Consider the following 16,566-nt stretch of genomic DNA (forward strand, 5'->3'; position numbering starts at 1 on the left):
GAGTTTGCTGCAGAGGAAGCAGAGCTTTTTGTGTTAACAAGAGTCTTTTCTCCCAGCTGGCGCTCTTCTCCTTCACCTCCTTGACTGGGTCCGACTACACGTGTGTGAAGTGGACAGTTTGTTGGCAGATGTCCTGGGCAGCGAGAATCCGAGCAAACATGACAGCTTCTGGAAGTTGGTAAGCATCTCCCGCAGGCTGGGCCTTCCTGACTTCCATCTCATGATCTCTTTTTCCCAGTGCTTCCGGCGGGCCCAAGGATTGCCTGTGGAGCCTGCTCAGAGTCGGACCGGCTCTTTGAGTCTGTGATTATGGGGCTGCTCTTAGATCTTTTCTTCCCAGCTCCACAGGAGAGTTTAGAACTAAGTTGTCATGTAAGAAAAGTAATGCTTTGTAGACTTCCTGGTGAGCAGGGATGTTTAATTTCTTTGTGAGTCTAAGGAAGAGAAGATGTGATAAAGCTGTTTGATAGGAGCTGAAGGGGGTTGGAGGTTAAATTAGCAGGAGGAGTTTTGATGTGATAGAAGTGTTCTAAAACTGAATTGTAGTGATGCTGAACAACTCTATAAACTTAGAACTTAAATAGGTGAGTGTTTATAGTGTAACTCCAAAATTGGAGCTCCAAATAGCTATTGAAAACAAAAAGATGGATGATCCTGGAGTTATTTTGGATTATCAGTGTGGAAGTCAGTCTGTGTGTTGGGGTTGTGAGTTTGTGTGAGGGTGGGTATGTATGTACTCTGCCTAGTGACCCGTGACCCAATTGGGAGGGACTGGGGAGAGATTGCTAGATGACCTGAATAATGGAAAGTTGATTAAACTTAGAAAATCTGGAATTCCGGTAAAGAATTGTTGCCTTTGATGCTATTTTTGGGCCTTTTGTTGCTGGGAGATCTGTGCAAGTGTGGGGAGAGCCTTTGTTCAGGAAGTATTAGGCTCAGATTTTGTGTCTCTGATTCATTCACTGAGTATTTATTGAGTGCTCCTGTTTGCAAGGCATTGAGGAAACAGTCATGAACAAAGTGGGCGAAGATTACTGTCCTTAGGAAGCTTTATATCCTGGGTGGGGAGACAGGAAATAAGTACAGAAAAAAGTAAAACATGTAGCATGCCTAACAGGGGAGCACTGTGATGTGGAGGGCAGTAAAGCCAAGGTGGCCGAGGAATCAAGGAAGGCCTCCCTCATGAGGTGATGGTGGGGGGAGGGGCTCTGGGGCAAAGGAGGGGAAAGAGTGTTGCAGATAGTGAGACCTGCACTTGCTCTGGCCTGGAGGCACATGAGATCAGGAGCAGTGAGCAAGGGCAGAGAGTCACGGGGTCAGATCAGAGGGTTCCTTGGACTGTCATAGGGACTTAGAGGCAGTAGAGCAGTGTGGTAAGAACATGGTCTGTGGTGCCAGACTGTCTAAGTTAGGTTGCCAGCTCTGCCTCTTGCTAGCTGTGGGGTATTAGATGTGTTACTTAATATCCTTTAGTTTCTTCTATACAGTGCAGATAGTAAGGTTATGTGTTTTGTTTTGTTTTGTTTTGTTTTTTAAGATTTTATTTATTTATTTGACAGAGTTCACCAGTAGGCAGAGAGGCAGGCAGAGAGAGAGAGAAGAGGAAGCTCTGCTTCCCGCCGAGTAGAGAGCCCGATGCGGGACTGGATCCCAAGACCCTGGGATCATGACCTGAGCTGAAGGCAGAGGCGTTTACCCACTGAGCCACCCAGGCACCCCTAAGGTTATATTTAAGATTATGTTACGATTAGGGCTCCTAGATGGCTCAGTCAGTTAAACATCTGACTTCAGCTCAGGTCATGATCTCAGGGTCCTGGAATCAAGTCTTTTTTTTTTTTTTTTTTTTTTAAAGATTTTTTATTTATTTGACAGACAGAGATCACAAGTAGGCAGAGAGGCAGGCAGATGGAGAGTGAGAGAAGGAAGCAGGCTCCCTGCTGAGCAGAGAGCCCGATGTGGGACTCGATCCCAGGACCCTGAGATCATGACCTGAGCCAAAGGCAGCGGCTTAACCCACTGAGCCACCCAGGCGCCCTGGAATCAAGTCTTACATTGGGTTTCCCTGCTCAGTGGGGATCCTGCTTCTCCCTCTCCTTCTGCCCCTCCCTCCTGCTCATGTTCTCTTCTCAAATAAAGATTATATTTTGAGGGGCACCTGGGTGGCTCAGTGGGTTAAAGCCTCTGCCTTCGGCTCAGGTCATGATCCCAGGGTCCTGGGACTGAGCCCCACATCGGGCTCTCTGCTCAGCAGGGAGCCTGCTTCCTCCCCTCTCTCTGCCTGCCTCTCTGCCTGCTTGTGATCTCTGTCAAATAAATAAATAAAATCTTCAAAAAAAAAAAAAAGATTATATTTTGATTAAAAGACATATATGTGTGTGAGCTAGTTGATGGACGCAGCCCCTGAGTCAGATGGGGTGGGGCGCACATAGGAGAGCTGAGCATTCACACCATGATTGGATGTAGGTTTCCAAGGCTCTCTGGCTGCCCTACCAAGGATGGAGCAAGGGCAGAAGCAGAGACCAGTCTAGAGGCTCTGGTACTAAAGCATGAAAAGATGGTGGTGACTTGGACAAGGATGGGAGCTGAACAGAGGAGGTGGTGAGGAATGATTACATTCTGGATGCAGTTTACAGATACCGTTGATGCAGTTGGCTAATAGATTAGATGTGCATGTGTAAGAAATGAGAGAATGTGGGAAGATCAGTTTGGTGAGTTGGAAGCAGCCAGATGTTTACTTTTAGAGATGCTACATTTAAGATGCCCATGAGGTCTAAGTGGAGGCACTATGTCGGGCATTACTGTGTACAGGTCTGGAATCCAGAGAAGGAAGTATAGGCTAGAGAGAAATTGGGGATTTGTCAGCATCTATATCTTTGGCACTTAAAAAAAAAAAGATTTTATGTATTTGACAGAGAGAGAGATAGTGAGAGAGGGAACAGAAGCAGAGGTGGAGGAAGAGGGAGAAGCAAGGCTTCCTGCTGAGCAGGGAGCCCAATTAAGGACTCGATCCCAGGAGTCCCAGAACGCTGGGATCATGACCTGAGCCGAAGGCGGATGCTTAACAACTGAGCTACTCAGGCACCCCTATCTTTGGCTTTTTTGAGCATGACTGAGTATGGGAAAATGTTACTTTGTATGTTTTACATATTTGTTAGTGTGTATGTACTGTTGGTTGACATTATTCATGATAGTTAAAGTCTATAAAGTTGCCCGAACATGTATTGCTGATTATTGTAATACAGGATTCTTCCAGCCTCTGATCCCATTTTTGTCAGCTGGTCAGTGTATAACCTTGTTTTATGGATGGTGTTGCTTAAAGACACCTCATTTTTTTTTTTTTAATTTTTTAAAGATTTTATTTATTTATTTGACAGGCAGAGATCATGAGGCAGAAAGACAGGCAGAGAGAGAGAGAGGAGGAAACAGGGTCCCTGCTGAGCAGAGCGCCCGATGCGGGGCTCGATCCCAGGACCTGGGATCATGACCTGAGTCGAAGGCAGTTGAAACCCACTGAGCCACCCAGGCGCCCCAGGACCCCTCATTTAATATATACTGTTGACTCATCATGGTGAATAACATAGTAGCGCGTGCCTGAACGAGGCTAATCTAACACATTTTCTCCCTGTGGGCCGCCATCCCTCCTTAGCACTTAGCACTTCAGCACCCTGCTCAGCAAAAAGCACAATACAAAAAAAGTGGCCCTAGGTAGAACCTGAAAAAGACCTTTGTTTGGTGTGAGAGTTGATATAAGAAGGTAGAATTCTGCCTTGCTCATCCTCAGCTGGGAATGTGCACATCAGTTAGTTCGTTTTTGCCACTCTGCACACATCCACAAGTAATGGTGACACTACCTCACGTACTGACTTCGGGGTTACAAATAGATGTTAACAATGGGGAAATTCACAGATGCGGAATCTGAGTAAATTCACAGATGCCTTTGCTGCCAGTCCCCACCTGTAGTCTCTCTGGACTCTGCGGACTGTTGATGTTGAGCGTATGTGTGCGTCTGTGTGTTTATTTGAACTGAACCTTTTATGAACTGATCTTTACTTGATGTACTATGCTGTTTTCTTTTTTTTTTTTTTTAATATTTTATTTATTTATTTGACAGACAGGGAACACAGGCAGGAAGAGTGGGTTCCCATGGAGTAGGGAGCTCATCCATTTTCTGTTTTCTGTCATTCATTCACCATTTATTAAGTAAATTCTACCTCCAATGTGGGGCTTGAACTCATGACTGTGAGATCAAGAGTTGTGTGCTCTACTCAATGACCTAGCCAGGTGTCCCCATTTCATTTATTTTTAAAAAGTTGGTTGCAATCTGTAATGTGTTAAAACATGCAGTTTGAAAAGCATGGTCCAGGTTAAAACCCTTAGACTAGATAAGCTAGATGACTGCTGGAGGGAAGGAGCCAGCGCACTTCTGTAAGGCTAGGAAGCCCAAGTGCGGACTGAGGAGACCAGCTCCTGGGCATCCGTGAATGTTCATGCTCTTGTGTGTCCTCCAGGTGACCATCTTGGTGCTACAGGGCCGGCTGGATGAGGCTCGGCAGATGCTCTCCAAAGAAGCTGACGCCAGTCCCTCCTCTGCAGGCATGTGCCGAATCCTAGGGGACCTGATGAGGACGATGCCCGTTCTCAGTGTATGTGGGAGCAACCCTGTTTTGCTGGGTCACAAGAGAGGGGTTTGTTCATTAAGCACAAAGCATTTCTGTGGCAATGGCATCTCACCGTGTCTTTCTCCTTAGCCTGGCAACACCCAGACGCTGACAGAGCTGGAGCTGAAGTGGCAGCACTGGCACGAGGAATGCGAGCGTCACCTCCAGGACAGCACGTTTGCTGCCAGTCCCCACCTGGAGTCTCTCTGCAAGGTCTGTGGGAAGGAAGTCCAGGTTGGGGTCAAAGCTGGGGCTGTGACATCCAACACAGCAATAACAGGAACGTGATCCTCTCCGGACAAGGCTGTCCATCAGCTCTGCCAGGAAGAGGAGGGCTCTCAGACCAGATGCTCTGGTTGAGATTAGCAAAGGTTTTTTGTTTTTGTTTGTTTGTTAAGATTTTATTTATTTGAGAGGAGAGAGAGCCTGTGCTTGAGAAAGCACGAGCAGGTGGGGAGGTAGGGAGGGGGGGTGGAGGGAGAGAGAGAAGCAGGCTCCCCGCTGAGCAGAGAGCCTGACTCAGGGCTCCATCCTAGGACCTCAGGATCATGACCTGAACTGAAGGCAGGTGCTTCACCGACTGAGCCACCTAGGAGCCCCAAGACCAGGAGAGTTAACAGAGAAGTTGGTCTGGAATTGAAGAAAAATATCTCTTTCCTTAGATTATGCTGGGAGATGAAGCCGCTCTGTTGGAGCAGAAGGAGCTGCTGAATAACTGGTATCATTTCCTAGTGACCCGGCTCCTGTACTCTCATCCCACAGTGAAACCCATTGACCTGCACCTCTATGCCCAGGTGAGCCTGAACTCCAAGGGATGGTGGTGGGGAGTACGAATCCTGTGGGCTAGGTTATTGTCAGTATGTGGCCTTTTTGAGTTGAACCTCCCTGGAGAACAGGAGGGTCTTTCCTTTGCCCCTCCCTCCTCCTTTTAAGTTTATTTTTTTAGTAATCTCTGCCCCCAACATGGGGCTCAAACTTATGACTCTAGGGATCCAGAGTCGCACATTCTTCCAGCTGAGCCCTCCAGATGCCCTTCCTTTGGCCCTTTTTGAAGGACCTCATCGCCCTTCTCCAGGGTTCCCTACACAGCAGCCCTGCCTGTCCCCTTGAGTCTCTGCTTTCATCTGGGAATTGAGTGGGTCACCAACTTTCCACAGTCCAGCCTTGACCTGTTTTTGGGAGGTGAGAGCAGCCCAGAACCCCTGGACAACATCTTGTTGGCAGCCTTTGAGTTTGACATCCACCAAGTGATCAAGGAGTGCAGGTAGGACCTGCTGCGCCACCGCCTTTTTCTGTCTTTACTTACTGTGTGCAGTTCAGAGAAACCAAGTGAAGTCGGAGTGTTGTGCAGCTGTCACCACCACCTTTTCTTAGAATGTCTTGTTCTTTCTTTCTGGTGTCTTAACTTGCTTCCCACACACCTTCTCCCCTCCTGAGCCACATGGAGGTAGGTAATGGCTTCTTTCTGGACAGCCTTGGGGACCTTCCTGAGGTACTATGTTTACTGTATTCATAACAATTTTTAGGGATGTTTACTTGAACAACATTGCAGTAAATTACTTTGATATTTAAAATCCAGAAAAGCCAGCAAGCCTATTTCTTAGAACCTGATGGATATGCAAACTGCCGTAAGGGAGAGCACTTCTCAGTAGCCTCACTCTCTAGTGAGCCATGAGCTGCCTTACCAGCGGGCTCCTGGCTGAGTCTGGAGAGCAAGGATTCCACACTACCCCCTCCTCAGAAGGGTGTCTTGTCAGTGCATTGAATCTTCAGCAAGGCGAGAAAGCGAGTGTCAGACATCACGAATCAAAGGTACAGCTTGTTGGGAATTTTCATATATAGTAAGTCAGACGTCATTTTGTGTCCCTTCTTGTGCAGCCTGGACACATGGGTATTGCATTGAAGACCCCCAGCAGACTACTGTTGGGAACGACAGCAGACGGCCTTGCTCAGTATCGAATTCACTGACCTCTACCAGATCTTTTTCAGTAGATCTGGGCAATGGGAGGGGCTTCCCCTCCTGCTCCGCTCCTCCTGTTTGAGCTAGAAGACAGCTGGAGCTTGAAGAAAACGGTGGAGGAAGAAAACTAGGTTTTGTGTCCATATTCTTTTCACAGATGTGGAGCTGGAGCTGGAAGTTGACTTTCAGAATCCAGCTGAGGGGGCGCTATCTGCACGGAGTGGTTAATGAGAATAACTTACAGAGGTGCACACACACGTCATTATTTGGCTTTGTCATTGTCTCTGCCTATAATTTGAAGTAATGGGCATTTCTAAATATATTGGCTGTTACAGGAGTGGGTTATTTCCACCAGGGCTTCCTTCATAATCCACATCTCAATTTTTGGGAACAAATCAGAGTTGAGCACAACCAGGAGGAAGGACAATGAAAAGGGAAAGCAGCCTGTTCTCTGCAGTGACAATAGAAAAAGAGCGTGCCAGTGCAGTGGCTTCCATGAATGCCACAAAAAGTGGCCTCAGCCTCCTGCCGGTCACACATAAAGAAGGATCAGGCGCCCAGTCCGTTAGTCTGAACATCTGTCTGTCCTGGCAAATAGGAAAGGATCTAAAGTATTTCTGTTTCTTACAAATTTTGGAGCTAGGGTTTTGTTTGTTTGTTTGTTTGTTTGTTTAATTTATTTATTTGATAGATCACAGGTAGTCAGAGAGGTAGGCAGAGAGAGAGAGGAGGAAGCAGGCTCTCCGCTGAGCAGAGAACTCGATGTGGGGCTCGGTCCCAGGACCCTGGGATCATGACCTGAGCCGAAAGCAGAGGCTTTAACCGAACCCACTGAGCCACCCAGGCGCCCCAAGCTAGGGTTTTTCTGATTAGGAAGCCACTTCCTACTCTACATTGAAAATGGTACCATAATGCAAGTCCTGGGACCTTATCTCAGGCATTAGAGGAAAGCTTGAAGTATCTTCAGAGAGAGCAGCGGAGTTTTAGAAGTGTGCCCTCCTGGATGGGGAAGGATTGGATTTTCGGTCTTGTGAGCACTTAGTTTCTCCTGAGTTATACCAGTCAGACCCAGGCTAAGTTCCTGGAAAGTGGTGAACATCTGGAGTTGGGCCAGTGGGCTGGTGGTGTAGGGAAGTCTTGCTGCTTTGTTGCTAGGGTCATGACTACCCTGTAAAGGGGAATGAGGGGAATCCTTTTTAAAGGTGTTAAAAGGGAGAGGTATTTTTTTTAAAGATTTTATTTATTTGACAGAGCACAGGCAGAGGGTAAGCTAGGAGCCCGATGTGGGACTTGATGCCAGGACCCTGGGATCATGACCTGAGCTGAAGGCAGACGCTTAACTGACTGAGCCACCTAAGTGCCCCCAAAAGAATCTTTTAAAAGCCATGTTATATCCATTTTCTTTTTCTTAGAACAATCCAGGTAGACAAATGATAAAATTACTTTTTCTAGGGGCGCCTGGGTGGCTCAGTGGGTTAAAGCCTCTGCCTTGGGCTCAGGTCATGGTCCCAGGGTCTTGGGATTGAGCCCCAAATCAGGCTCTGTGCTCTATGGTGAGCCTGCTTCTAACTCTCTCTCTTTCTCTGCCTGTCTCTCTGCCTTTTGTGATCTCTGTCAAATAATAAATAAAGTCTTAAAAAACAAAAAACAAAAAACAAAACCTAGTATACTCCTTTAAAAAAGCAATAAAAAATTTTTAAAAATTACTTTTTCTAGATGAAGGGGACAGAGAGGTAGGGACTGACTGAAACTGTGGTCTCGAGTACTGTTTGTGGTACTTTTTTTTGTTAAATCAATATCTAGTTAAGACCCTGCGATGGGTCCTAACATGGGGCTTCCTGCTCAGCGGGAAGCCTGCTTCTCCCTCTCCCTCTGTCCCTGCTTGTATTCCCTCTCTCTGTCAAATAAATAAAGAAAATCTTAAAAAAAAAAAACAAAAACTTGAGCATGATAGGACTTTGTGTAGCTCATAATGAATTTATAGACCTCTTAGTTTTTTTTTTTTTTAAAGATTTTATTTATTTATTTGACAGAGAGAAATCACAAGTAGATGGAGAGGCAGTCAGAGAGAGAGAGGGAAGCAGACTCCCCGCTGAGCAGAGAGCCCGATGCGGGCCTCGATCCCAGGACCCTGAGATCATGACCTGAGCCGAAGGCAGCGGCTTAACCCACTGAGCCACCCAGGCGCCCCAAGACGTCTTAGTATTTGATGATTGTAGAAATACGAGTGTTTTTGAAAATTGGCAAAGATAATTTTTTTTTTTTATTTTTTAAAGATTATCGGGAGACTGAGCAAGAGCGAGAACACAAGCAGGGACAGTGGCAGACTCCCCACTGAGCAGGGAGCCCATCATGGGGCTCGATCTCCTCATCCTGAGATCATGACTTGAGCTAAAACCAACAGTCAGACACCTGACTGAGCCACCCAGGCACCCCAGTTTTCTTTTACGTAATCTCTGTGCCTCATGTGGGGCTTGAACTCATGACCCTGAGATCGAGAGTCACATGCTCTGCCAACTGAGCTAGCCAGGCACCCCAGCATACATAATTTTTTGAATGTCATAGATACAGTTATTAATAAAGTTTGAAAAAGCTATTCTTCAAAGTGAATGTTAGGAAGACCAACAGGGACATTCTGTAATGGTAGAATCCTGAAACAGATGGAGTATCTAAGGATCTGTAGCCCTAAGAACAAGGCAGAAGTTTGAAACATTTGTCCAGTAATTCAGTATAAACCAATCCCTGTTCTTTTTTATTATGAAAGCAGAATTTTTTTTTTACCTTAGTGCACACCTCAAGACTATTTGCCTTGATAGTCTTGCTTCCACTTTACTTGTGCTTGATTTTGTTACAGAAAGCAGTCATTAAAAGTTCCCTTACCTGGGGTGCCTGAGTGGCTCAGTGGGTTAAAGCCTCTGTCTTCAGCTCAGGTCATGGTCTCAAGGTCCTGGGTCCTGGGATCAAGCCCCACATTGGGCTCTCTGCTCAGCGGGGAGCCTACTCCCCCTCTCCCCCCCGCCTACCTCTCTGCCTACTTATGATCTCTGTCAAACATATAAAATCTTTTAAAAAAAAATTTCCCTTACCCAAGTTTTTTTTTTTAAAGGTTTTATTTATTTATTTGACAGAGATCACAAGTAGGCAGAGAGGCAGGCAGAGAGAGGGAGAGGGAAGCAGGCTCCCTGCTGAGCTGAGAGCCCAATGTCGGACTCGATCCCAGAACCCTGAGATCATGATCGGAGCCGAAGGCAGCGGCTTACCCCACCGAGCCACCCAGGCGCCCTCCCTTACCCAAGATTTTAAAAAATAGTCAAATATTATGGCAGTTGGGTGGTGCAGTAGGTTAGGTGTCCGACTCTTGGTTTCAGCTCTCGGGGTCTTGAGGTCAGGCTCCGCAGAGGGTTCTGTGCTCAGCAGGGAGCCTGCTTGAGAGTCTCTTCCTGCCCCTCCTCCCCAATCATCTCACGATCTTGCCCTCTCTAAAGTAAATCTTTAAAAAAATAGTCAAGGATTGGGATGCTGGGAAGCCCCGTTGGTTAAGCATCTGCCTCCATCTCAGGTCATGATCTCAGGGTCCTGGGATTGGCTCCTGCATCAGGCTCCTTGCTCAGTGGGGAGCCTGCTTCTCCCTTTGCCTCTTCCTGCCACTCCCCCTGGTTGTGCTCTTTCTGACAAACAGAATCTTCTAAAAAAAAAAAGTGTTCTATGTATATAGTCCTATTCATAAAGTAAGTATACTAGTTAAAAGGTGTATAAGAAACATTAACAGCGATGCCAGATGCAAGTAAAGATATTCTTCTGAAGTCCATGTTTTGTTTTGTTTTGTTTAAGATTTTTATTTATTTATTTGTTGAGAGAGCAGAAGTATGGAGAGCTGCAGGCAGAGCAGGTAGCAGGAGAAGCAAGCTCCCCGCTGAGCAAGGAGCCCGATGTAGGACTTGATCCCAGGACCCTGGGACCACAACCCGAGCCAAAGACCGATGCCTAACCAATTGAGCCACCCAGGGTCTCTCCTTTCTTTTTTTAAGATCTCATTTATTTTTGAGAGAATGACAGAGATAGCGAGAGAGAGCACAAGTAGGGAGGAGAGGGAGAAACAGGCTCCCTGCCACTGCGGGGCTCGATCCCAGGACCCCGGGATCGTGACCCGAGCCAGACGCAAGTGCTTAACTGCGTGAGCCACCAGGCGGCCCTGAATTCCATGTGTCATCAAGCTCCGGACAAGTATCAAGCACTGGACAAATGTTTAAAAACACTTTGAGTGTTTTTCTTTTTTTCAATTGCTGTATAGTTGACATGTTAGGTTTAGGTTTACAACATTTGACAGTTCTGTGGATTACAAAATGCTCACCGCCAGAAGTGCCGGGACCACATACAGTTCTGTTATTCTCTGTGGTCCTTAGGCTGTACTTCTCACCTGCATGACTTGCTCATCTTGTCACTGGCAGTTTGTACGTCTTCACCTCGTTCTCCCATCCCCCACCTCCCTCCCTGTGGCAACCACCAGTTTGTTCTCTGTGTTTACGTCTGTTCCTTTTTATTCGTTTCTTACACATTATTCTCTATTCATATTCTCTGCATCTGATTGGATCCCTGAATTTTATTTTCACCATGACAGCCTCCAGAGATCTAGGTTGGTGGCGACCACTTAGGGTTGACCATCCTAGGTGTCCACTGTCAGTCCCCAAATAGCACCGAGAATGTTTCTCACTATGGGCTTCCAGACAGATTTCCACTTGTCACTGCCCCTCCCATCTTTTTATGGAAAGGATGTGTGGGGTCCCGCTCACCTGTGCCACACTCTGTCACCCTGACTCTCCTCCTTGCCCTGGCGTTTGAACCTGCAGCATCGCACTAAGCAACTGGTGGTTTGTGGCCCATCTGACAGACCTGCTGGATCACTGCAAGCTCCTCCAGTCGCACAACCTCTAGTAAGTGTGGGGCAGCCGTGCCAGCTTCAGGGGTGGGGCTGCGGGAGGGCCCTGAATGGAGCAGGCCAGGGGTGTTGGTCTCCTGTTGTGTTTTATTCCAGCTTCGGATCTAACATGAGAGAGTTCCTCCTGCTGGAATATGCTTCGGGACTGTTTGCTCATCACAGGTAGGAAGGCCCAAGGGTGTGAGGCGGCAGCACGGTGTTTCTCAGCATGCACGATGTACCCCTGGATCTTGGACTGTGTCCTTGCCCGTCTTACTCCCTGAAGGTTACAGGGGTTCAGGGGAGGAGCCATCTTGGAACCAGTCCCCAAGCTGTGGGGCAGCACGTGGGCTCCCCAGGCTCTCATGTCTGTCCTTGGACCGTTGCAGCCTGTGGCAACTGGGAGTGGATTACTTTGACTACTGCCCTGAGCTCGGCCGCGTGTCCTTGGAGCTGCACATTGAACGCATCCCCCTGAGCACTGAGCAGAAAGCCCTTAAGGTGCTGCGGATATGTGAGCAGCGGCAGATGACCGAGCAAGGTGAGCCCGCCCTGCCCCTGGCGTACTCTCTGCTCGTGCTGCGCCAGCCAGTCTGGAGAGAGGCCGGGCACTGGGGTCAATAAATAAGCCAGAACAGCAAAATTATTGAGAAAGGACGAACAACTAGGGATCCATCAGGACTTGTAAGCGATGGAGCACACCACCTTTTTTTTTTTTTTTTAAGATTTTATTTATTTATTTGACAGGGATCACAAGTAGGCAGAGAGGCAGGCAGAGAGAGAGAGGAGGAAGCAGGCTCCAGCTGAGCAGAGAGCCCAACGTGGGGCTCGATCCCGGGACCCTGAGATCATGACCTGAGCCAAGGGCAGAGGCTCTAACCCACCAAGCCACCCAGGTGCCCAACATACCACCTTTTAAAAAGATCCTGACCCACTTCCTCTCTCCTGCTTACTCTAAGAAGGTCAGGACTGGGTCAGCTTGTAATTCACTTCTCCCAGGTGCGTTGCTGTTGCTAACCAAGGCTGGCTCAGTGGGAAAGCAGGACCAGAGGCAGCTCAGGAGGAGCACAGAAAGAAAGCAGTGATATTTGCTTGAGTTGAGTTGAATGGTTAAAAACCTAAGTTGTTCTATCCAGAGGCATTGGCTTCCTTATGACCATCTCTGAAAGCATACAGCTGTTCAAGACCCAAAGAATGTTTTTGGCACCTGGACAGATAATGAAGGAGCTGATCTGTGGGGAGCCATAAAAATCTTTTTGCCATCCCTGAAGTCAAGCCCACTCATAAAGCCAATGCTGCCAGGGTGGGTCATGGTGTTCATAAAGCCAGGAGACAATTTATAACTCCCAGAGTCCCCAGTTTTGCCAACCAAGTTGTATTTGGAGCCTGTGGAGAGGCTGCAGAAAACCCAGAGGAGGTGGGAAGCCTGCTCCTACCTGGCAGAGTTCAGGAATGGCCTGATTGGCGGGGTGAAAAGCTTATCTTTTCTCTTTTCCCTGCAAAGTTCGCAGCATTTGTAAGATCTTAGCCATGAACGCCGTCCGCAACAACCGCCTGGGCTCTGCCCTGTCTTGGAGCATCCGAGCCAAAGATGCTGCCTTTGCCACGCTGGTGTCAGACAGGTGGGTTCAGCCGCTCCTGGCTTTCTAGGGACTGTCCAGGAAGTTGGGAGGCTGAGGAAGGGGCCCTGGGACAGCTGCTCAAACCTCTGGGCCTGGCCTTGCAGGTTCCTCAAGGATTACTGTGAGCGAGGCTCCTTTTCTGACCTGGATCTCATTGACAACCTAGGGCCAGCCATGATGCTCAGTGATCGACTGACCTTCTTGGGTGAGTCTCTGGTCTCTGTGCCTGGGACATAGTGGTGGGTTGTGCAGATGGGAGGGACTGATTTAGGCATCTCCAGTGTTCGTTCCTGTTGAGCCGAAACTCATAGAACCATGTATGCTGGACTCTACAAAGCATATTTTCTAACATTTCCCAGTAATGTCAAACTTAAAAGTCTGAAAGTAGTATAAGAACTAAGGAACTCCCATGTACACTTTCTCCAAATGCACCATTTTTATTTATTTTTTTATTTTGTTAATTTTTTTTTTTTTTTTTTTTTTTTTAAGTATTAGATAAAGAGAGCATGAGCGAGAGAAGAGTGAGCAGTAATGGGGGGCAGGGAGGGCAGCGGGAGAGGGAGAAGCAGGTTTCCCGCTGAGGTGGGAGCCCCATGCGGATATCCATGCGGGGCTAGAGCCCAGGACCCTGGGAACACTAGCTGAGCCGAAGGCAGACGCTTCACCGACTGAGCCACCCAGGTGCCCTATTCACTCAGGTTCTTGGGGAACAATCTGAAAGTAAGTTGGAGACTTTGTTCCCCTAAGAACAAGAACATCCTCTTAGAGAACCAGCTGTCTGAATGCACTGCTCTTATTAGATCTGTGGTCCCAGCGGTGTCTTTTTTGGTGTTGTTAAAGATTTTATTTATTTATTGACAGAGAGATCACAAGCAGCCAGAGAACCAGGCAGAGAGAAAGGGGGAAGTAGGGAGCCAATGCGGGGCTCTGTCCCAGAATCCTGAGCCAAAGGCAGAGGCTTTACCACTCATCCCCGCCCCTAGGCGCCCGCAGCGGTGTCTTTTATTCGTTCACGAATTCAGTTTTGCTCTTCAGTGTTTCCTTCTTTACCTTGACATTTTTGAAGAGTCTGTTCTGCTCTCTTGTAGAATGTCCTCAGTTTGGATTTATCTGTGTTTTCCTCATGATCAGATTGAGACTTGCGGGTTCTTCCCTCTTTCATAGTCTCTTGTTTGTTTGATGGTTACATTCTCCCAGGTTGGAGTCCCTTCAAAATGTGTTTTTTCAGTCCCATTGGTCCTCACTAGTCCATGAGTTTGGAGACAGTTCTAGAAGGATCTCCCTGCTCTGGAGTCTGGGATCTTTTTATCTTGTTTGGACCAGAGGTGAACTAGTGCTCTGTTTTCTCACTAGGAAAGTACCGCGAGTTCCACCGATTTTATGGGGAGAAGCGTCTTACTGATGCGGCTTCTCTTCTCCTGTCACTGATGACTTCCCAGATTGCCCCACGGTCTTTCTGGGTAATACTACTAATAGATGCCTTGCCCCTTCTGGAAGAGAAAGAGGTACAGTTTGAATGATTTTCTTCTCTGTCTTCTAGTCCCTGACTGTGCTTCCTTCCTTAGCTGTTGTAGATGCACACCTGTACGTCCTCTCCAAGCGGGGGCCCTGCACGTGTGTGCGGATTCCCCCATAATGCCCACTCTGGAAACCAGTATCTACACAAGATAAGCTACTTAATTTGGAAGGCGGCAGCTGTCTACCGACAGTATTCCGCCGAGGGCCCTGACAGGGGCTGGGAGTGAGCGCAGGGGCCGTCTTCCTCCCAGGGCTGCACGTCCGCTCCCGAGGGCGCGCACGGAAGCCCGGCTCTGAATCTGCGCACGCGCCCACACCAGTGGAAACCAGCCAAGGGGAGCCGCTAAGCAAAGCAGCCTCTCTCCTCTCTCCTAGGTGGTTTTTTCAGCAGAGCAAACATACGAGTTGATGAGATGTCTAGAGGACTTCGCCTCAAGAAGGCCAGTGTGAGAGAGCCTGGTGTTCAGCGAATCCAGGTTATTTTAGCTTTCGGATTGTTGATTCATAATGGCAATGAGAAAAGGCTTCTTCTATTTTGGACTCCCCTGCTGACCTCCAGAAACGCTGGCCCCTTACGGACTTGTGCTTCTTGAGTTACTGCTTAACCTGTAACTAACACACCCGACTTCTTTGAGGAGGAGGCAGGGTTTATAGGTGTGTTCTCATCTCTCCTTTTCTGGCACTCAGTCATAGTGGGCCTTTGCCTGCAGTTCTTCTGTCAACAACTTGCTGGAAGCTCCTACTAAATGTTAAATGCCCTTGGTCTGCCTTTGGGTCAGATAGACCCTTGCAGAGCTTTAAAGAAGGAACACTTCCTGCCGTGCCTCATGCTGGCTGCCTTTGCTTTTAGGAGGACGTCGAGAACACCAAGTTGGAAATGCTGAGACTTGCTCTTGCACGCAATCTTGGCCGTGCCATTATAAAGGAAGGCTCTTTGGAAGGCTCCTGAGACCACCTGAGAGCGGCTTCAACATGGCATCTCTGTATGGCAATGTATATACATTTTTGAAAGAATAAATTCCCCCCCTCCCCCCCCGCCAAATAGAAGGGAAGTTCTTAAGAGTCCAGCTGGGGAGGTTTCCCTGCCTCTACTGTGAACCCGAGGTGGTAGAAACTGAGAAAGTGCTGCGTCTTGGATGGAACTGATTTCTGTGTCTCCCAAGAGAAAAAGCCACTCCTAGCAGTTAGGATGGTGAGTCCAGTGCCCTAACTCCTAGAAGCTCAAGCAAGGTGGTGAGTGGTTTATTTATGCTTCAGAAATCCAGCCTTTAGAATCAACTGTAACATTTATCCTTTCTTTCGTTTAGAAAAGGTCCAGGAACCTGTACTTTCATCAACTAAAGTGTCAGGTGATGCCAGCATATTTGTCTATGTTTGGAATTCCTAAGTGGCACTTTGCCCACAGTGGTGAGGATGGTGTCTGTATTAGGATTCCAGGTAGGGCAGAAATGATTTTATTTAACATGCAGCAGAGCAAGGGCAGCAGATTGGTATATGTATACAGCCATTTGTCACAAAGCGGTGACCTCAGTAGGAACACTCAGATAATTTTGATGTGTAAAGCTTATTATAAAGATAGATTTCCATAGAGTAATTCCACAAACCTTCCCAGGGCTGCAAGCAGCTGGTCTCTGGAAAGCTCTTGGATTTCTTCTGTAAGTAGTGAAACTGATTCACTTTTGACCTGTCCTAATGAAGCAGTGAAACCTGCTTGCTCAAGATGGAGGGGAAGGGACATAGTAGGGAAACCTGGCACAGTGCAGGGAGGGGGAAGGGAGTGTGGTCTGTGCCACTTTTCCCCAGAGACGGCTCCGTGCCATCCGGCTGAGCTCAGGTGAGCTGTGTGCTCTTTCTGCAGCTGGTGATCCTTACTGGCCTGTTGCCCCGTGAGGC

At 47.8% G+C, this 16,566-nt stretch overlaps 1 protein-coding gene across 1 annotated transcript in view; it reads left to right on the forward strand.

Annotated features, from left to right (window-relative positions):
- Positions 1-15,708, forward strand: part of NUP85 (nucleoporin 85) — a 31,201-nt gene extending 15,493 nt beyond the window's left edge. Inside the window, 14 exon segments of the mRNA XM_032322682.1 lie at positions 57-178; positions 4,509-4,643; positions 4,749-4,871; positions 5,321-5,452; positions 5,816-5,922; positions 11,466-11,549; positions 11,651-11,716; positions 11,923-12,074; positions 13,038-13,155; positions 13,260-13,360; positions 14,509-14,660; positions 15,049-15,118; positions 15,121-15,149; positions 15,524-15,708. Of these exon segments, the coding sequence (XP_032178573.1) occupies positions 57-178; positions 4,509-4,643; positions 4,749-4,871; positions 5,321-5,452; positions 5,816-5,922; positions 11,466-11,549; positions 11,651-11,716; positions 11,923-12,074; positions 13,038-13,155; positions 13,260-13,360; positions 14,509-14,660; positions 15,049-15,118; positions 15,121-15,149; positions 15,524-15,622 (1,490 nt within the window). The 3' untranslated portion in view covers positions 15,623-15,708.
- Positions 15,709-16,566: the final 858 nt, after the last annotated feature.

Source organism: Mustela erminea, chromosome 18 (assembly GCF_009829155.1).
Source record: "Mustela erminea isolate mMusErm1 chromosome 18, mMusErm1.Pri, whole genome shotgun sequence".
Classification (NCBI taxonomy): Eukaryota; Metazoa; Chordata; class Mammalia; order Carnivora; family Mustelidae; genus Mustela; species Mustela erminea.